At 35.2% G+C, this 22,338-nt stretch overlaps 2 protein-coding genes across 2 annotated transcripts; both read right to left on the reverse strand.

The window, feature by feature from the left end:
- Positions 1-11,341: 11,341 nt before the first annotated feature.
- On the reverse strand, positions 11,342-20,554 carry LOC149188690 (caffeoylshikimate esterase-like). Its single transcript, XM_089411690.1, has 5 exons — positions 20,149-20,554; positions 19,733-19,753; positions 12,499-12,629; positions 12,054-12,218; positions 11,342-11,969 (listed from the first exon to the last, which is right to left on the reverse strand). The coding sequence occupies exons 3-5, from the start codon at positions 12,580-12,582 to the stop codon at positions 11,670-11,672; spliced, it is 549 nt and encodes a 182-aa protein (XP_089267816.1). The 5' UTR covers positions 12,583-12,629; positions 19,733-19,753; positions 20,149-20,554; the 3' UTR covers positions 11,342-11,669.
- LOC149188691 (uncharacterized) lies at positions 16,430-17,068 on the reverse strand. The gene has a single exon (XM_089410041.1). The coding sequence runs from the start codon at positions 17,066-17,068 to the stop codon at positions 16,430-16,432; it is 639 nt and encodes a 212-aa protein (XP_089266167.1).
- Positions 20,555-22,338: the final 1,784 nt, after the last annotated feature.

Here is a 22,338-nt window from a genome sequence, read left to right on the forward strand (position 1 = left end):
TCTTGCTTAATCTCATCAAGGAACTTTGGAGAAAATTCCTCAATAGAAGGAATTTGAATATTCTCTCCTTGATGTTCAATCAAAGGAGGCTCATACAACCTTAAATTTTGAACATTATCAACAACATAAATTTGCATATATGAAGAAAAATCCAACTTGAAGACATTGTTACCAATCTTTTCAAAAATTCTGAATGGACCATATCTAATTGGTTTTAGATTTTTACCTTCTCCTTGCAGCCTCTCTTTTTAATGTGAAGCCAAACTTCATCACCAACTTGGAACTTGTGATCTTAATGATGCTTGTCATGCCTCTCTTTGTACTTGCCTTGGCTTTTCTGAAGTTGTTCTTGAACCTTTTGGTGTACTAATTGGATTTGTTTAATGAACTTTATTTCTTTGTCTATGTTGCCATGGCCTTCAATAGCAACATCTTTGCCAAAAATAAAATCCAAAGGAGAATTAGGCAAGTATCCCAAGCATGCCTCAAATGGCAAAGTTTGAGTTGAAGAGTTCTTGGCTCAGTTGTAAGCATGTTGAATATATTGCAAATGTTCATCCCACAACTTACTTGCCAAGCATGCCTCAAATGGCAAAGTTTGAGTTGAAGAGTTCTTGGCTCAGTTGTAAGCATGTTGAATATATTGCAAATGTTCATCCCACAACTTAGGATGCTTGCCACAAAGAATATGTATCACTGTTTTATTCACCACTTCTGTTTGACCATCTGTTTGTGGATGAAAAGTTGTACTATTCTTCAATTTGGTGTCCATGAATCCCCACAAGCTTGACCAAAAATTCCCAAAAAAGAGAGAATCTTGATCACTAACAATGGATGTGGGCAATCCAAAATGCACCCAAACATTCTTAAAGAATAACTGAGCAGTTGGTTTAGTTGTAACTTTCTTTTTACATGACATAAAAATACACATTTTGTTGAACCTATCCACAACTACATACAAATAATCAGGACCTCTATTTTACAATGGAATACCTCCTACAAAATCCATAGAAACACTCTCCCATGGTTGTGAAGGAACCAGAAATGGTGTGTACAATCCTAACTTCCTATTTCTATTCTTACGTATTGCACATAATGAACATCCTTTAATAAAGCGAGACACACTTTCAAGCATACGAGGCCAATAACAATACCTCTATAGATGTGCCACCGTCTTACTTACACCGAAAATGACCAGCAATAAGAGAAGTATGTGCCTCTCTTATGATGTTAACTCTTACTCCCTGTGGAATACAAATATTGCCAAGATGGTACAACAAGTTATCATGAAAATGATAATCTAATTACCCTACTTGGTTACCTTGACTCAATCTTGCATAAATATTTTGAAAGTCATTATCTAATTCATATTTATCAAAATAACTTTCATGTAAACCATAATTATTCTTGAGTAAAGTCATTGCACTAACAATAGGCCTAGAAATCATACCAGAAAATTTATTATATATCATTTTCTTATACCTAATTACCAAGTGGAATTTTTTAAAAAAACCCATCCATCGCAAGTGCCTTGATTGCTGCAACTTTGATTGTGATTGCAAGTATTTCAATGGTTGATGATCAGTGCGAATGATTGTTTCCTTACCCATCAAGTAGTGTTTCCAAATTTTCACACTTTGCACCAATGCATACAATTCCTTGTCATATGTAGGATATTTAATCACTACACCATTAAAATTTTCCGAATTAAAAAAAATAGGCTTACCATGTTTCATGAAGACTGCACCCATGGCGTAGTCGCTAGGATCAGTCTGAATCTCAAATGACTGTCTCAAGATTGGAAGTGCAAGTACCAGAGTTGTATTGATATTTTCCTTCAATGCATCGAAGGCCTTTTTTGGTTTGCCTCCCCACTGAAAACCTTTTTCACACTTGTCAATGCATGTAAAGGAGTGACTATAAGAGAAAAATTAGCAATGAATTTCCTCCAATATTGGGTTGCTCCCAAAAAACTTCTTACCTCAGTAATTGTCTTGGGCCTTGGTTAATTCACAATGACATCAACCTTGGAGGGATCTATTTTCAACTCACCTCCTCCAATAATATGACCCAAGTAAACTAAATAAGTTTTTCCAAACTCGCACTTTGACATCTTAAGATACAATTGTTCTTTTTTCAAGACATCAAGTACTTTTCTTACATACATGACATGTTCATCATGAAATTTACTGAAAATTAGGATTTCATCTAAGTATACTATGACAAAGTCATCAAGAAATGATCTCAACACGTCATTCATCACACGCATGAATGTAGAGGAAGCATTACATAAACCAAACAACATAACTAGCCATTCAAACAAACCTTGTTTTGTTTTGAATGTTGTCTTCCACATGTTCGCTTCAGCTATTCTAATTTGATGGTAGCCACTTTTTAAGTCCATCTTAGTAAAGTATTTTGCATCTTTCAATTGATCAAGTAAATCATCTATTCTAGGCAGTGGGTAACGGTTCTTTACTGTAATTTTGTTCAATGCATGAAAGTACACACACATGCACCATGTTCCATCCTTATTTGGCACTAAGACAATAGGTGAACCACATGGCGAGGAATATGGTCTGATGATCCCTTTATTCAATAACTCTTGAATTTTCTCAAATTTTTTGTGCTTTCCATCACTGACATCTTGTACATGCTGATGTTAAGAAGAGGACAATCTTGCTGCAACTGTATTTCAAGTTGGATTCCTCTCTTGGGAGGTAATCCCTTTGGTTCCTTAAATATGTCTTCATATTGATTAAATATGTCAACCAATTGAGATTTCAAATTTGATTCACAACCTTTAAAGGCTTCATTATCAACATCATTCTTGGGTTTGATCATTAGAAACACAAAATTCTTGCTCTAATTGACTAGTATTTTCATCTACCCTACATTAACAAGCGAAAGATTTATTTTCTTGTTATGAGCTCTCACAATATATTCTACTCGATATTTGAATAAATGATATTTGTTTTCATGTCTATGGAAGATATATTTTCTATCATAAATGTATGGGCTGCCCAAAACTATGCCAAAAATATCTAACAACACAACATCAAGCTCCACTTCATGTATGAAATTTGTAGTAATGGCGAATTTCAGTTTACACTTTCTAGTAACCTGAAATTGCACATTGTCACAGACCCATCCAAGTGGATATGGTTTATTATGTGGAACGGTTTCCAAGTTTAAACTTTTGACAATGTTTTCAGAGAGAAGACTGGCTTGAGAGACACTATCGAAAATCGTATCAATCTTGTTGTGTTTTGAGATCACCCTTATGTGAAAAGCTTATATTCTCCTCTTCTCATTTGGAGTTTCATTTTGCAAGTTTAAAGAACTAGTGCTAGCAATGTATTCTTTTCCTTTTAACCCCATGGCTGTGATTTTAGTTTCATCACCCAAATCAGATCCCAAATCATGTTGAGTGGTTGCAATTGTCTTTTCTTTTCCCTTGTTGTTGTTTCTCTTTGGTCTCATTTCGGGATGAAGTTTCCAATATTGAGCTTCATCATGACCATCCCTGAAACAATGTTTGCATGTGACTTTCTCTCCTTATTTTTTGATACATGCATTTTTCGTTTCATTCCCTTTGAAAGCCTTTTCCTTTCCTCTACTCTTAAATGAATTTTTACTACCTATCTCAAGGGTGTTTTCCCCTCTTGCCTCAAGGTGAGTGGCTTTCACAGACACATCATCTACATTATTAGGATTAAACATTAAGATAGTATACCTAAGGTAACTATGTAAACCCCCTATATACTTCAACAATGTGTCCTGTGATTGCAAATCTACACCTAACATCAAATACCTTTTTCTGAATTCTTTGGTGTAATCTTGCACATTTTGACCTTTAAGCTGTCTAAGGTTTTGCCAATTCATGATGGCTTTATACATATAATTTAGAGGGTAGAATTGTCTTTTTATTGCAACAATCAAATCATTCCAAGAAATTGAGATCTTAGCATGTTTTTTAATCTCCTCTTGGGTCTTTGGTTCCCACCATACCAGTGTTGCACCCTCCATTCTCAAGGAATCTAACCGAATCTTTATGTCATCCTCTCGAAGGTTTTGAATCCTGTATTAGACCTCTAACTGATGAATCCAATTATCAAGCTTCTCTGCATTCACTTCACCATTATGCATGGGCAGCTCAAATTTAACATCAATTTTAAGAAAACTTGATTTACCAGTTCCTTTTGAAGTATGATGATGAGTATGAGTAAGGGTTGTGTTAGTGGAAGAGGGTGAAGATGCTTGTGAAGAAGAAGATGAAGAAGATGGTGGAGAGGGTGGAGGGTTTTCTCCATTTCCATTACCTCCTTTTCCATTACCTCCTCCTGAAGAGCCTTCTCCTTTAGGAGGTTTGGAACTTTCCCCTTGCAACCTCATATTCCTCTCTTCATAAAGGACCTTTACCATCTCTGCCATATCAAAGAAAGCCTTTCTAAAGGTCTTCTCATCTTCTATCATGTTTGTAGGTTCTCCTTCATGAGACATGATCTCTGGAGTCTCAACTGCAACTCGAGGCTAAACTGGTGTTGGAGATTATGGCAACATTTCTCTCCTTCCCCTTCACCCACCTTCGAGGCTTCCAACCATCTTCCCTTCTCCTCTTTTGATTTTTAACCTTGTAAGCATGACATAAACTTCCAAACAGTTAAATCCTTCTTTCACAAAGCAAACCTAGTGCTCTGGTACCAAATTTGATCTGATTTAGAATATTAGATTGTTGTGCTAAGATCCTCCTCAGATTAGAAACAAAATTATTTCATTGTGCTTAAGAATTCATGAATTTTTGCAAATAAAATGATGAGTTTTTATGTTACTTTTATGAGAAATTTAACATAAATAAGAGACTAAACAACAACATAAAAATGTACAAAACATCATCAAAAACACATTACAACAAGAACATGACAAAGGAGTTCACCCCTCCTAGGCTATGTCTCCTTGGTCTAGATTGTAATGGCTTGGGTCTCTCTATTATGCTCAAAAGTGAAAAAATTACATGTTTCCAATGCTCAAATGCTTCTGAAAGCTATTCCCATGAGTCCAAAATATCCAGAAATGGCTATCTAGCCTATTGTTTTTTCCAATTTGATCAAGAACTGAAGAAGTTATGACCTCTCCTAGTTTTCCCAATATTCACTTCACAAATTGCACCATTTCTGGCATGATTCTACAATTTCTCTCCAAAAAGCGCGAACTGGGCAAAAATTGCACCATGTGGCGGCCAAAACTAATAGTAACAACAGCTCCATCACAAATCGCAATCGGCGAGTCTTATGGTTGTGAATGCAACGTGGGCAATATGTGATTGCGATAAATGATGAACCTGACAAAAATATCAATTGAATCCCATAATATTATCGCATTAAGGATCCATCGCAAATCCAAATCGGTGGAGTCAGGGGGTAACATATATATGGGACTCTGCGCTGTGGGATCTGTGATTGGGATTATCGCATCCCAACCCGATACGCTAGGGGTCAATTTCTGTAGTACTTCCCTTCTACGATGTACGATTGCCTTTATCGCAACGCACCCTGGATTGTTCTGGGGCCAATTCTTTAATGTTGACCTGCCTATAATATGTGATTTGTGTAATGCAGGGCCAATGATGGCCTGCCACTTCGCGCTTCCCCATTCGTTGAATAGTCCTGCCACGTCATCTTCTACTACCATATATCCAAGTCAAACATGAACTTTGACTTGCTCTAACTTCTTCATATGACCTTGGATTCGAGTGTCGTTCACACTGTTGGAATTAGGATGACAATCACTTCGATTTGAAGCTAAGTTTATCGGGATTCTGCCACTTTGGGTTTGAGCTTAATTTTGAGCGCCTGATCACTTAAGGACTCCAATGACTTACAAATCCATTCTAGGTGATGAGAAATGCTCAACATCATTAATATAATACATATGCATCCCTCATTCCCTCACTAACATTGCTTACATTTAACATGGCCATAGTAAGGAATTAAACTATCTGAATTCCTTACAATAAGCACTACCAAATTCATTGATATAGCATGCTTCACATGCATCTACCAAAAAATTCCACTAGTATACACATAATAGTTATCCATGATATTCATGCATATCAACAATAGAAATCACACACAGTGAAAAACAATTGAGCTCAACTAATAACCATACATACTAGGTAAGTAACCACGCATTCAAGATCTATTATCAACAGTTAGAGGGGTCTGCAAATCCATTTTCAAACCATGAGAGAAATCATACATGTATCTCATCACAGGAAACCAAGAATAACACCATTCCTCCATGAGAAATACTAATACATTCATTGTTATAACCCATAAAAATATCATTCAACATTTATAATGAAATATAAGTACAAGTTGATACAATTATCGATATAGCTTAATGATTGGCAACTTAGGGAGGGGCTTCAACTCTCCACCTGACCAAAGGCTAGTTATGTTGCAATAGTTCTTGTAACTAGCTACCCATGATTCAGATTCTGATTCTGAGGAGGTAATTTCTCAAGAATACTCTCACCAACAAATATTCAACAAATGGTAAGAAGTAGAGTCCATTTTTTAGGTGGTTTCTTAATAGCCCCCAATAGTAACATCACATTGACCCTTTGTTCAGTAGAACAACAAGAAAAAGGTTTCATCCAAGGCTTAGTAAGTTATATCTTATTTCTAAGGGAAGGAATATATTATTAGGGAGGTTTATTAGACGAATTAGTACTGTAGAAGTAAAGAGTCCACTTCTAGGAAATTTATTATCTTATTGAGCAAGTACTTAAGTAGTTTATCATCACCAAGGCTAGCCACTTAGTGGTTTTTTAGTACTTTTAGCTAGTTCCTGGGTGCCTTAGCTTATCAAGTAGTTAATCAGCCAAAACTAATTTCCTAGTGGTTTATTAGCCCCAAGGCTAGTAACTACTAGGTGATTTATCAGCTCACTAAGAAAGTACTTAATGGTTTATTATCTATGGAAAGTACTTGAGTGTCTCAACTCCATTGAACTCTCCCTAGCCAACCGAATCATATGCACACAAATAGGCCTTAACAAACATAGGGAATATCATCCTGAAATAAAACACAAGCTATAAAAGGTTATCTCTTCTTTGAATATTCACATCCATTTCCCATTTCACACTCTACATTCTCCTCTTTTTTTCACATTCACTTGTTATTTTTCTTGGTGAGCTCTCTTTTGCTTATCTCACTCCTCCCATATTTGCTTGACTAATTATCTCTTTACCCTCATCTCCTATCTGCCATCTCCTTCAGGTACTTTTCCATGTGTGTTGATCATACCCAAGTCTTTCACAAGAACCAAGATGACATGGATCGTCTTTCACTGAGGAAGCCCATTCCCTAAATTCAATGCTTACACCAATAGTGCCATAAATCCATCATGGAGATAGGTGGTGAGATAAATATAGTGGATTGTTTTTACAAGTGACTCCACCTTAGTCCTTTGAATCCATTTTCACTTCCCTCAGCTAGTCAATGTGTTACATTTTCACATTATTTACTTGAATTACAATTCATAACAATATTTACAAGAGGGTTAACAAAAAGGATCGTCACAAGCATGCTCTTTAATTTTGTGCAAGAGTGATTTTGATTGCAATGTGGCATGTATTTATTTTAGTGACTTATGAAATCATATTAATATATTGTCCTACAACATTAATTTAAAATACAAAAACTACATATTATACTAGCATATATAATGCATGATAATTTGCAAGTTCCATACAAACCTTGGTTGAAAATTAAATGCACAATCTTTTGGATTTCTTTTTAAGAAAATAGAAAGGTAATTAAAAGGCATGTCAGTGGGTACTCATTAATTATGGGAACATAAATAGTTAGGATTTTGATATCAATAATTTATTTAAAGATAATATAAGGCTATGACATGTTTTATTTGGTATATTTGTATTTGGCGCTTTTCTTAGTGAAAAGTTACTTCACATTAAGAGGCAAATGAACATTTTATTATTATTATAATAATATAAAGGTATATTTCCCATATTTCATCTTATTTGTCTATTGTATACATTTTCCCTTGATTTATAATTTCTTTATACCTAGTTTGTGTTTCAAGTCTAAGGGTGAAGGAACACTAGATTGATGATGTGGGGAGATGATATAATTTGAAAAATTATTCTTTTAAAAATAGTTATTAATTATGTAGCAAAATGTGCATCAAAATATGAAAGGGATCAAAGGATTCCATAATATGTTGATTTATTTATCTTCCATTGAGAACCAAAATAAAGTATGGGCACTTGCATATAGGAGTTTGTTATATAAAAACATTATTGATAGGGACATAGGTGCAAAATAGATATGCCATTTTATTTTATAACTTCATCTTTCTAAATGTAACCATCGATTTAGGGTTCTAGATGTTGGCATGAAGGTTTTCAAACAAATATAGGCTGATACATATAATACATACAATAATAAGTTTCTTATTGATACATATCACAAGTTAAGGATATAGAGAACCTTACATGGATTTATATTGTAAAAGTATGGTTGTATGATAAATTCTAATGTGGCATTAAAAGGTTACCATGGAAAAATTGAACTATTGTACATGTGTTTCCTCGATTAAACTTTATTTTTCCTTAAGAAATGACAAATTTATAAATATTATTTTGGGTTGAGTGAGTATTGTGCAAGAATTTTCGTGATCTTTATAAAATATAAGCTACACATATGTTGATATATTACATAATTGAAAAAAATATTGATACAAACCTTGGTAAGTTGATTATAATCCATTTTCTTTAGTGGACCGATTTGACTTTAAAGAATAGGAAGAAATTTCGAATGTGCATATAAACTGCAGGAAACATGAGTGAGAGTTCATTTATGGATTTCATAAAAATAAATGGACACAAGGATTATGATTTTATAACTTTTAGATGTTTGGACATAGGGATTGCCAATTTATGCATAATTAGAACTCTAATTTTATGGTTGAAGACACTTCCACTTTGCAATATATTTAATATCTCAAAAGTAAATGTTGAAGTACACTTTTATTGATAAGCATGGAAAGTCTTATTCATTTTAGAATCCAAGGATTCATTAAAGAAGAGCACATAATATTATCCTTGAACATTATAGATTTACTATGTAAGATAATCCGAGGAACTCCAAGTATATAAAGTATTATTTGATTGTATCTATCAAACATGTTTTGAAACTAAATCCATCCTTGAGAAGACCCTTTATGGGTGTTACAATTCTCAATCTATTTGCAACGACAATGTATTTTTGGCTTCATATACCAATCGAAGACAATTAATTTACAAGGCTCATGTATAATTAGTAGACAAGAAGAGATGAAACATAAATATATTTTAATAGATGAAATGAGTTTTATTGGAAGAAATTTGTTAATAAAAATTGATGCCTTGGTTCACTAACCTTTACCTAAAAAATTTATCATTCCTTTAGGAGTGAGGTAAATTATATTTGTTAGTGATTTAGGATAATCCCTGCCTATTAGGTATAACTTTTTATATGCATGCCAAGGTCTTACAAAAGAACTATGAAACTCATTCACAATTTTGTGATACTAGATACAATATTTAAGTATGATGGAAAAACTGCAGCAAAAAAAATGTTTCAATCATTTGTAACTAATCAATGTTTTAGATGTAATTAAAACTATAGAACATTGGAAATTACTTCTAACTATTGCGTATAATTTTTTAGATGTTTCTACACAATATTTATTTCATAGAGCCATACCATATTTTTGTTTCTTCTTCTGTAATAAACAATAATCTACAAAGTCACAATAAGCAATTTTCTAGATATCTAGATCACCCTATGATACCTAATGTTGCTATAAGAGTAAGAGGCAACTATTTTACTCAAGAAAATGAGAAAACACTAAACTTTAAATTGCTTATTGGAGTTGGAGTTAAGGGGATGCTTCAAACATACATATTGAGATAGGAATTGTCAATAGTGTTCTTGAAGCTATAAATCAAATATAAATTAAACCTAGAAGTTCACTTATAAAACCTCTAACATATCTTTTAGTAAGATTTTATAATAATGTAGAGATTCTATGAAAAAAATCATTCCTTCAAAATATTTCTATTACTCTTATTAAACAAGATAATATAAAACAAAGTCCATTAAAATTTGCTTGAGAATTAACAATCCATAAATCACAAATATTCACATTGTACAAAGCAACTATCAAAATTGCAATAAAAGAGGTTTACATAAGACCTTTACTATAATATTTAAAAATTTTATCTTTTATTTTGTATCTCCTTCACAAATATTCACATTGTACAAAGCAACTATCAAAATTGCAATAAAAGAGGTTTACATAAGACCTTTACTATAATATTTAAAAATTTTATCTTTTATTTTGTATCTCCTTTCTCGTATGACGTTGAAAAATATAAATTGAGATTAATCACTATTTATATGCCACTTATTATTTTTTTAATTATTAATATCTTTTTAGACATTATTAATTTATTATTATGCCTATCGCAGCCGGTATAACGAAATAGTTTTTTTTGTTGACCATATAAATTTATTTGTTCAAAACCTTTAAATAATTTGTAATTTAATAAAGTGAAAGATTAAGTGAAAGATTACAAATTGTTTTTGTATTTTTTTGGTAAATATTTATCTCTAATATTATTGGCCCTCAACTTGAAGCATGCATTATATAGCCCAACAACTTCTTCGTGCTCTGCAGTTTCTAGTTTATACTTTGTAATCTATGCAGGTTAAAATAATTTGATTTCATATAAGGTTCGATTCTAGCGTTGGACATCCTTAATGTACAAGCTCATAGTCTCGTCGAATTTTATACTATGTCAAATGTACGGGCTTGTAGTCTAGTGGAATTTTATGCTAGGTCAAGTCACACCCAAATCCACCTAAACATATTAATTTCATATCTTAGTGATGTTTAATATTGGTAATTAAATACAACATGCTAAAATTTAGAAAGTATATATTTAATTTATATGGTGTTTTTTTTAATATTTTAAGTAAATACAAAAAATAATATTAAAAATGGTTTTTTTTATCATAAAATTAAATATAGTTATGATTAGTTGTAACTATAGTTTTTTAATATATTAATTTATTATTATTGTTTTATTTTATCATTCAAAAATTATAAAACAATGAAATTTAAATTAATTAGGTCTTAAACCTTAATGTTAATTTAAATTCATTATTGCTTCTTACTAAATAAAATAGTTCCTTTACGAAATTGATTAAAACTGGGTAATGCTAATTAACATTACCCACTGACATCTTAAAACCTGATTACCTTGTCAAGAATTATTTAGGAAACCGCTTCATTAATATTTGGTTTAATCATTATTAGTAATATCATATAACGGAAATATTACCTCCATTCCAACACAAGGATATAAATATTACACCTATTTCAAAATACAACCACATGAAATTATAAAATTTCCATACCCATGCGCGTTTTGTTATTTCAGCTTTGATAATGGCCCGTAACTCATTTCCGTTCACAGCAGATTGTCGGCTCCTGCACGGAAAAAGATTTTCACCACTCACTGCACGACACATGCCTTTCCTGTCTATTCTACGATTTTATCATTCTACCACTCCCACTTGGTTGTCGCTGGAAACCTACCGTTCTCCTTCTGCTCCCATGTTCGTGGCGGTCTCTGTGGAATCGGTATTGTTCTCTACATGGGTGTTTTCAGGGCACCCTACTGCTCCGCTTCTCTTGCCCAACCACGCAATGATGTCTGAGAATACCAATTCAATGTGCCCCGCAGGTTCGCCATAAGTCAAGGCATGCCACATATCGGGGTACAGCTTCAGCGTCTTGTTTATGCTTCTGGCAGAAGCATACAGCAATTTGCCCACGGATGGGTCTGTCAATTTATGGGCTTCACCATGAACAATGAGGAAGGGCGAGGTCACCTGCATCATATAATTCCTTATGGCCATCATAACCATATAACCATATAGTACTTATTGATTGAATTCAATGTTGGATCTCTGTACCTCATCCAGCCGTTTCTCTATGTCCAAACTTGTCATGAAGATCTCGTAAGCCGTCAGTAGACAAGGGAGTCGAGGGACCTTGATAAAAATAGGGATTTGCCCTAATTTGTGTGTACTTGAAGATATTGGAGTAAGGAGCAATCCATGAGAATTAATAACTTGTTTCTGCAAACTGGGTACAATTTGGTAAGAAGGAATCAAATAATGTCAGTAGTAGAGTTGATTACCTTCTGTCTCTTTTCTGGGTCTTTAAAGCCTTTATCTACAATGTCGTTAATGGGCACAATCTTCCATGTTGGAATTATAGCAATTAACTGCTTCAATATGCTAATCACTAAAGGGTGAGGCTTTAATTCGTCCACTATCTATAATAAATATGATCAAAGTAACCTCGCATATAAATATTTCCAAGTCATGCAATGTAAAATATTTATATAAATGATACCTTGCACAGAGGGGCCACAAGTATAACTCCATTCCAATAGTTAGGCTGTTTTCGATGGATGAGAAGTGCCACAGCTCCTCCCATTGATTCTCAATAAAGGAACCTCGCTTTCTCCCTGTAATCAACGCCCTCTGCAAAATAATTTCCATATCATCGTCATGAACACAAATCACCATAACATTTATATATATCACATGCATAAAAAGTCCCATTTACACATACCCACCATAACATTTATATATATCGCATGCATAAAAAGTCCCATTTATACATACCAGCTACGCTCCTGAAAAATGTTGCACAATATGTTACAAGTTCATCGAAGCTTTGTATGTAACAATGTGTTCCATCCGAGATAAAAATCAGATTTGAATTAAAAAGGAGTTACAGCTCACAGGTGAGTACTACACCTGAGACTGCACTCATACAAAGAGAACTCTCTCCGTACACTCTACTATATCATCAAATGAATGATTACATTAATAAGTACATCACTAGAAATCAGGTAGTTGCAAACAAACTCTTAAACTCTAGGAACAAATCCTAAACTAAGGAGATACGTTACAACTTATGTAACCATTTCTCCATTAATACAAAATAATATTAATTATTTTCAACTCCTCGCCTTAATGGAGAAAGGATTATCCTAAACTCCTAGCATCCCTCTAAACAATTCAAACTTTACACGCCCAAGAGGCTTAGTAAAAATATCAGCCATGTTATCACAAGTTTTACAATATTCAACACATATTTCTTTTGACTGTATTTTCTCTCGAACAAAATGAAACTGAGTGTCAATATGCTTGGTATTTTTATGAAAGACTGGATTGTATGCAAGCTTGATGGTACTCTGGTTGTCAGTTTTGATACTAGTTGATTCTTTCTGTTCTTCTCCTGCATCGTTGAGAAGTCTTCTCAACCAGATAGCTTCACATGTGGCTGCACACAATGCTTGGTACTCAGCTTCACATGAAGATAGAGCTATAGTGTGCTGCTTTTTGCTGCTCCATGCTATGACCCCAGATCCAATGCTGAATTCATAACCTGTGATAGATCTTCGATCATCCAAGTTACCTACCCAATCAGAATTTGAAAAACCTGCTAGAATAACATCAGAAGTGTCAGTGTACAAAATGCCATAATTACTAGTACCACTAAGATACCTCAACACACTTTTTGCTACGACCCAGTGACTTTCGAGTGGTTTTGACATGAACTGGCTCAACACACTAACAGAATATGCCAAATCTGGTCTAGTTGTAGTCAGATATATCAAACTACCAACTAGCTGTCTGTACATGGTAGCATCCACCTGTTTAGTACCATCGTCACTGCTCAACTTTAAGTTCTGCTGTAATGGTGTTGCTGCTGATCTGCACTGCTCCATTCTGAACCTTTCCAACAAGCTTCTAGCATACTTTCCTTGAGTGAGAAAAGTTTGTCCAGAGTCTCTCCATACCTCCAATCCCAAACAATAATGAAGGTTTTCGAGATCTTTCATCTCAAACACTTGTGACATCTGTTGTTTGATTTCTTTGATCAAATTGTTAGCATTCCCTGTTATGATCATATCATCTACATACAAAGAAATCAAAATAATTTGCCTCTGTTTATTAAACTTGGTATACAGATTTGGATCATTCAAGCTCCTATGAAAGCCATGCTGAACAAAAAATGAGTCAATTTTCTCATACCATGACCTAGGTGCTTGTTTTAAACCATAAAGTGCCCTTTTCAATTTACACACAAGATGTTCATGTCCCTTTTTCACAAAACCTTCAAGTTTTACTAAATAAATTTCTTCTTTCAAGTCACCATTCAGAAATGCAGACTTGACATCTTGCTGGTGTAGCTGCCATTTGCGTTTTGTTGCTAAGGAAATTATCATTCTAATGGTGTTTAATTTTGCTACAAGAGCAAATGTGTCATCGAAATCTATTCCCTCTTGCTGTGAGTAACCCTTTGCTACCAGTCTAGCTTTAAGTTTCTCTATACTCCCATCTGCATTTAATTTTGGTTTATACAGCCATTTACATCCTATGGGGGTTTTACCTTCAGGCAATTTAACCAAATCCCAAATATGGTTTCTATTTATTGAATCTATTTCCTCATACATTACAACCCTCCATGCATTATATTTACTTGCTTCCTCATAATTTGCAGGTTCTACAATGTTTAAAATCTTTGACATTAATGCATAGCCTTTCAATTTAGAAGATAATCGAGTCTTCCTACCTGATCTCCTTGGTAGGGGACATACCTCAATTTCAACCTTTTCCGAACTTGCATCTTCATTGATTACATCATCTGTTATTTCTTCTTCTTGTTTCTCCTCCTACTCTTCATCTTCCTCACTGTTTTCTTCCAATAGAAATGGAATGTGCCATTCACTATTAGAGTCATTCTTTCCTTCTTCAACCTATTCATGAAATATGACATCTCTGCTTGCAAAAACCTTCTGAGTCACAGGATTAAATAACTTATATGCCTTGAACTCAGTGCCATATCCAACAAATATACATTTCAGGACTTTAGGATCTAACTTCTTCCTATCTGCCTTAGGTATATGAGCATAATCTTTTGAACCAAATATTCTTAAATGACTCACTGCTAGTTTGAATCCAAACAATGCTTCAAAAGGGTTTTTGAAGCCTAGACATCTAGTAGGACTCCTATTCTTTAATAGAACATTTGATAGACCCTTACCTTGAAGCATGCTCCTCGCGCACTCCACAAGAGTTTTGTTGCTTCGTTCTGCCACTCCATTCTTCTATGGAGTGTGAGGCACTGTAAACTGCTGCACAATCCCATGATGCTTGCAGAAATCCATGAACTCTCCCAACCTGTATTCTCCCCCTTGATCTGAGTGGAGAATTTTTATCCTTTTTCCTGTCTGGTTTTCTACCATGGATTTAAACTCTTTAAAATACTGAAAAGCATGACTCTTTTTACTCAGAAAATATACCCATTAAAATCTAGTGCAATCATCTATAAATAAGAGAAAGTAATATGCTCCTCCTAATGACCTAGTTTGCATGGGTCCACAGATGTCTGTATGCACCAGTTCTAAAATATCTCTTTCCTTTCTTTTAACATGCAAAGGGAACTCTTCTCTATGCATTTTCCCTAATGCACATCCATCACAATCCAGCTTAACATTATGGAAAACAGGGAGTCCATCGACCATACCTTTTCTCTGAAGTAGGATGAGGTCTTGCAGATTAAGATGGCCGAATCTATGATGCCAGAGATTTTCGGCTGTCGATCCAGCTGCAACCATTGCTTGCTGTGGCATACTCTTCACATCTAGTCTGTACAGGTTCCCCATGTGCACTCCTGTTGCAACTGTTTCCATCTGGCTATCCTTAATGACATAGTTAGTCTTAAAAAATTGAACTTGCATGTCCTGATCAGTAATCATTGAGACAGAGACCAAATTTTTCTTAATTCCTGGAACATACAATACATTTTTAAGGTGTCTAAAGTCACCGCTAGGTAATTTTACAGGAATGTCACCATGTCCTTTGATCTCATGTCCACTATCATCTCCTAAATAGATTTTCGACCCACATGAAGATTCTTCAAGAAATTCAAACAAATCCTTCTTACCAATCATATGTGAGGATGCTCCAGAGTCGACATACCATATGTCATCCTCATCTTCCTTTGAAGCTGAAAGAGCACAATCGACTATAAATAGTCGAAGTTCATGGCTATGATCCTCCTCTTCCTTAACGAAGTAACCCTTATGTTTTCTCTGTTTGTTTCTTCCTTCGTCTGCCTGCCTCCTATAACAATCTCTAATCTCATGTCCAAGTTTTCCACAGTAAAAACATTTCTTGATGGGAAAATTATTAGCAGACATACCTCTAAACGGTCTATTTTGAAATGTGTTGGCTCCTCTCTGCTGCTGCTGCTGTGGTTGCTGATGCTACTTCCCTTTAAACTGTCTCCTTTTTTCCATCATAGCAAGGTCATTTCTCTCAGATTTCAAATTTTGTCGTCGCTCTTCTTCTTGTATTAGAATCACTATCAGCTCTTTAAATGAAGGGGCTTTCTCCCTTGCTGATAGCCCTGTGATAAATGTCTGGTAATCATCAATCATTCCATTCAACGTGATCGTGACCAGATCTGAATCAGAAACTTTCTCTCTGATATCTCCCAATCTGTCCTTCAGGTCTTTGACTCTCGCAATGAATCCAGCAGCGGATTCATTCTCCTCCATCTTCAATGCAAACAGCTTGCCTTTGAGTGACAAGACACGGTTTGAATTCTGCGTCTGGTATAGGTTTTTAATGGTCGTCCAAATGTCAGCGACCGATTTACAGTCTCTAATATGTGGGATAACATTGTCCTTGATGGACATCTTCAATATGACCTTTGCTTTTGTCTCCCTTTTATCCCAATCTTGTTCTTGTGTGGCTGATCCCGATCTCAGCTCATTTCCTGTCACGATTGACCACGCATTTGCACTTTCAAGTAAAGTTTGCATCTTGAATTTCCAGTTGTTGAAATTTGATCCATTGAGTTTGCCAGACTCATGGAGATACGATTCTAAACTGTTATTCATATTGACTTATACCAGATCCGAACCTCTGTTTTGCTGAAAAAAATTGTACCTTCAATGCGCCACCACCGAGTAAGTCCGATCTGCTACCACCAAATAGATCCGGAACTCCAATGCGCCACCACCGGGAAAGTTCGATATGCTACCACCGAGTAGATCAGGGACTTCAATGAGCCACCACCGGGCAAGTCCGATCTGCTACCACTGAGTAGATCAGGAACTCCAATACACCACCACCGGGCTACTCCGATTTTCTGCCACCGAACAGATTCAGAAATTCAAAGTGCCACCACCGAGCAACTCTGATCTGCAAAAAATTGTAGATTTTTCAAAGAGAAAGAGGTTGGTGATCCTTCGACAGCGAAATACCCGTGCCAGAAACAAAATTGGCGTGATTAATCCTTGATTTTCTGCGCCAATTGTACTTTCTAACGCGCTTATCACCCTCAGAACCGCGCCAAGTGGCGTGACTGTTCCTTAAAAAACACGCGCCAGCTCTTGTTTCCGCTCAAAAATGGCGCAACTGTTCGCGTCAAAACCGCGCCAACAATTTCCTGCGCTCAAAGATGATCAGTCATCTGAGACCTATGCTCCAGGTGTTACTGCAGTCCACCTGATTCTACAAATGCCACTACAGTTCTATAATCAATGATGCATCATAAAAAAAAAAAATTAAGGCTATCCCTACTCTGTGCTCTGATACCAAGATAAAAATCAGATTTGAATTAAAAAAAAGGACTTACAGCTCACAGGTGAGTACTGCACCTGGAGACTGCACTCATACAAAGAGAACTCTCTCTGTACACTCTACTATATCATCAAATGAATGATTACATTATTAACTACATCACTAGAAATCAGGTAGTTGCAATCAAACTCCTAAACTCTAGGAACAAATCCTAAACTAAGGAGATACGTTACAACTTATGTAACCATTTCTCCATTAATACAAAATAATATTAATTATTTTCAACTATCCGATTTTCCATGTCCTTCATAATCTATACCAAATATTGCATACCCAGCCTCTACTAGCCCCACTCCTGTGTCTAATAATAAGTCCAATTGGGTTATTAATTTTACAGTAAAATTACTATGAAATTTTGGTAAGGACAATCTAACCAACATTGTTCATTCACGAACATCCTGGTCATATTTACTTATACTGCAGGGACAACAGTTGAAGTACCTTCCATGAAAATGTTGCACTCCATGCCATACCCTGCAAGCATGCGAACGAAACGAATTACACTACAGAAACACGTAATCCTTAACGAATTTACAAACTCCTGAATCTATGGATTTGCGACTAAGGTTGTGTTGTGATGTGGATTTATGGACAATGAATTGCAAGGCTTTTGATGCTGACCATGGCAGAGACATATAAGGGCTTGGGTTTCCTTATCTATTGGTAGCCATATGCAAGTAAAGAGCTTCATTCCTCGCGAATTTTCAATGAACTCCTGGATCGAGTTTGAAGAACATGAGTAGTGGCAATTTATTTGTGAGTTGAAGAACATGAGAGAGACTCTGCCCAAATATTAAAATTTCTTTCACTTCCACATCTATTGATTATTTGAGTTTAATAACAAAAAACTCTTTCAAACGTATAATAAACTTTGTTAGGAGACTTGAGATCTTTTTACTTCTTGGAGGTAGAGTTCTCTTAAATCTCTTCAATTTCTTCAGGGATTTCATCCCTCTCCACACAAGTTCTTCGGGGATGTGATCCTCTCAACCATTACTAACTTAAAAGGTTATATTTACCAACATATTTATTAGTATTATTTTTGTATTACTACTGTTATTTATTTTTCCATATTTGAAGGGGAACTAAGTTGTATCCTGACATGTAGGCCGCCTGGAGAAGATACATGTTAGTCCCTTGGAAAAGGAAAAGTAGTTCACTCAGATACGACAAATAGTTTATTTATATATTATTATAAATTAAAATTGGTATTTTGTTTTGGAAAATATTATGCAATAAGTTTAATGATGTTTTATTGTCTTTTTATTTTATGGCTTATTGCTTTTTTATACTTTTTATACAGTGGGAAAATCTATCATAACTCTGTTGTCAAACCAGCGGTGAGGATACTCATCTCTAGCTGCTATCTGGGAACCCAGACTGACTTATCACCTTTATTCAAGGAAAACCAGGCCACCTGGAATAATCAACTGAGACTGACTTATCACTTTTATTCGAGGAAAACCAGACGACCTGGAATAATCCGCTGATGGTCTGTAGGTAAGGAGCCAGACGACCTGGAATAATCCGCTGATGGTCTGTAGGTAAGGAGCAGGTTTTCACTCCTGCTAGATGCTATTGGGTCTAAGGCCCTTAGCCTGTTTTCTTACATCCTAAGAAGAAAAGCTCTTAACCAAACAAAAACAGTTTTAGGGCATACTAGCTGCCCATCTATCCTTCCATCTTATTTATTAAATAAGAATAAAATGATATTTAATATTAAATATAAATAGAATGATATTTTATAAACCAGATAAAAAACAGTAAGATAATGATCTACTCCGTGGCCATTAAAAAATGCAACTTGCTAATTGCAACGCAATATTCTTTAAAGTATAGAAATAAACGCTGCTAGTTGCCACACAATACTCTTTAAACTACAAAAATTAAGGCCTTAAAGCCTGAGTCCGGAGTTGCACCTCTGATATGTCTGCGGCCGCCTGGAAAGAAAATACAGCAGATTCAGATATTGACAGAAAAGTACTTCGTTCAGTATTCTTCTAACTGGTACAACGCTTAAAGACTGTGTTCAACAATAAAGAAAGTACCCAAGACTTTAAAGGCTGAAACCAAAACAGAATTTCCTCTTAAAATTTTGCATTTAGCAGTCTAGGTTCATTGACAAAAACAGTCAGCCTTAGGTATAAGCAGAAAGTATAATCCTAGTACTACAAAAGAAAACCGAGACTATTATTGAATCCATCATAACTCGATTTTCTTGCAGTCTTATGAATCTTATATTATCAAATCGGTACGCTCTTAACTCCATTCATATCTTCTCAACATGAAATGTGTCTGAAATAGATGGAAGCTACTATATAAACAGATTTCTTACCATAGCTACTACAGTGGGTGAGCAGGGAAGATATCTCCACTGTCCAAGAATATAATTTTGATCCAGCAGAGGGCTGAACCAAAACAACACAGAAATCTGTAGCTACCCAGCAATGAAAAACATCTATCACTGATAACAGTTGTTGAATTCGGAATATGAATTTCAATATGACAAAATATGGTGTGTTTGACAAAGTGGATATGCAGCCAAGGTTGAAAAATATTCCATAGCGGTCCCTTCCGCGTTTGATATTTTGTGGCACCTTATCCTCCTTTTTCAACGGCACTGCAAGCCTCTCATTTTTCGGTGATTTCCATAACATCAAATCCTGTCATTCTAGAAGTATCAAAGGCAAATTTGTCTTCTGTAAGAAGAATCCGTGGACAGTAGTAGGTATTGATAGGGAGAACAAAATTATGCCTAGCCTTTTACATTATTTTCAAAATAAATGTAGGAGATATGCAGCCAAGGTTGAAAAATATTCTATAGCGGTCCCTTCCGCGTTTGATATTTTGTGGCACCTTATCCTCCTTTTCCAACGGCACTGCAAGCCTCTCATTTTTCGGTGATTTCCATACCATCAAATCCTGTCATTCTAGAAGTATCAAAGGCAAATTTGTCTTCTGTAAGAAGAATCCGTGGACAGTAGTAGGTATTGATAAGGAGAACAAAATTATGCCTAACCTTTTACAATATTTTCAAAATAAATGTAGGAGGGGAGGGGTTGTTTTTATTTACGTGGAAAAATTGAAATTGAGTATATTTATGGGTTAGGTAACCACACAACTAATGTGGTAGAGACATATGGATTGTTGCAAAGGTTTTTTTGGTTAAAGAAGCAACCATCTAAAATTAGATGGTATGGGGAGATTGACGGCTAATTATCCATCACCTTGTTCATTGATCTTCGCCTAAAAATTACAAGTTAGGAAATATTTACCCTTCTCTACTCATAAGTCAAACTACATGCTAAATACTGACGAATATTCCGAATCAGTCATTGCCACCCACGGGAAAATATCATGTAGCATCAACGTAATTTTGCGCAACCATTACGTATGCAAGTAAATAGAAAATCATTTAAAAAAGTTAGGTATTATCAACGTAATTTTCTGAAACCATTACTAAATGGCCCTTGCTAAACTCTACTTTTCTTTTCTTCACCAGGGTGATGAATCCACAATATGGTGGAGTAATCTAGATGAAATCCAACATAAATATAGACTATAGTGTAGTCTAAGATGAGATCCATGATAAAACTCTTTAGGTCCATGCGAATCGCAAACCGTTTTTATCACCATTCCAAGTAAAACCCAATAATAACTATTCAATTTTAGTTTTTCCTCACCATTCCATCTAGATCTAAATAATATGACTATTCAACTTTAGTTTTCCTCACCATTCCAACTTATCAAAAAAACATGACTATTTGACTTCAGTTTTCCTCACAATTCCAACTGAATCCAAAGAACATTATTATTAACCATAGTTTTCCTCATCATTCCAAGAACATACAACCTTTACTTAAAGCATCCATGTTTCTGAATAAATAGAAACTTACATCAGGAAATACCTTTCTCCCCAACGATGAAAATGTAACCTTAATCCTATTGAAACTTATTGAAAGTTACATTAGGGAATACCTTTCTCTACAACGATGGAAATTTGACCTTTATCCTATAGTAGATTTGTGTGATTAGAGTACTCAGCTGCAAAATTAATTATTATTACTTTTGTGAGTTTGTGTTATTGGAGTACTCAACCAGAAAGTTAGTTAATTATTATTAATTTTGTGAGGCCTTTAGATGCTCTCGCCTCTTTACAAAGCAAGGTGCATTCCCTTCACCGGCAAGCAATGGCATGTCAGTGGCTTACCTTAAACTCGTAATTCGCCTAAGGCGACCCTATTTGGATTTCATGTGGATGAGGCCCGAGTTGACTTTTGAACCAACGGATCTATTGTTCGGCTAATTTTTCTTCTGACTAGGTAATCCATCTACGAAATAGGAACCGCCATCCAAGGCTAGGTTTAATGTGATTTCATTGCCCCGGTTGTGCGTTACACAAAGATTTAATAAAAAGTTGAAAAGACCTGTCTGTGCGTTTCATTCTCCACGTTTAGCTGTTCTCGCGCAGAAAGCGTACCACATTAATAGCGCCATTCCGACGGCAATCCAACCGACCAGACAG

Source organism: Pinus tabuliformis, chromosome 3_1, assembly GCF_031772625.1.
Source record: "Pinus tabuliformis cultivar Carrire ecotype Pingquan chromosome 3_1, CPIR1, whole genome shotgun sequence".
NCBI classification, from domain to species: domain Eukaryota; kingdom Viridiplantae; phylum Streptophyta; class Pinopsida; order Pinales; family Pinaceae; genus Pinus; species Pinus tabuliformis.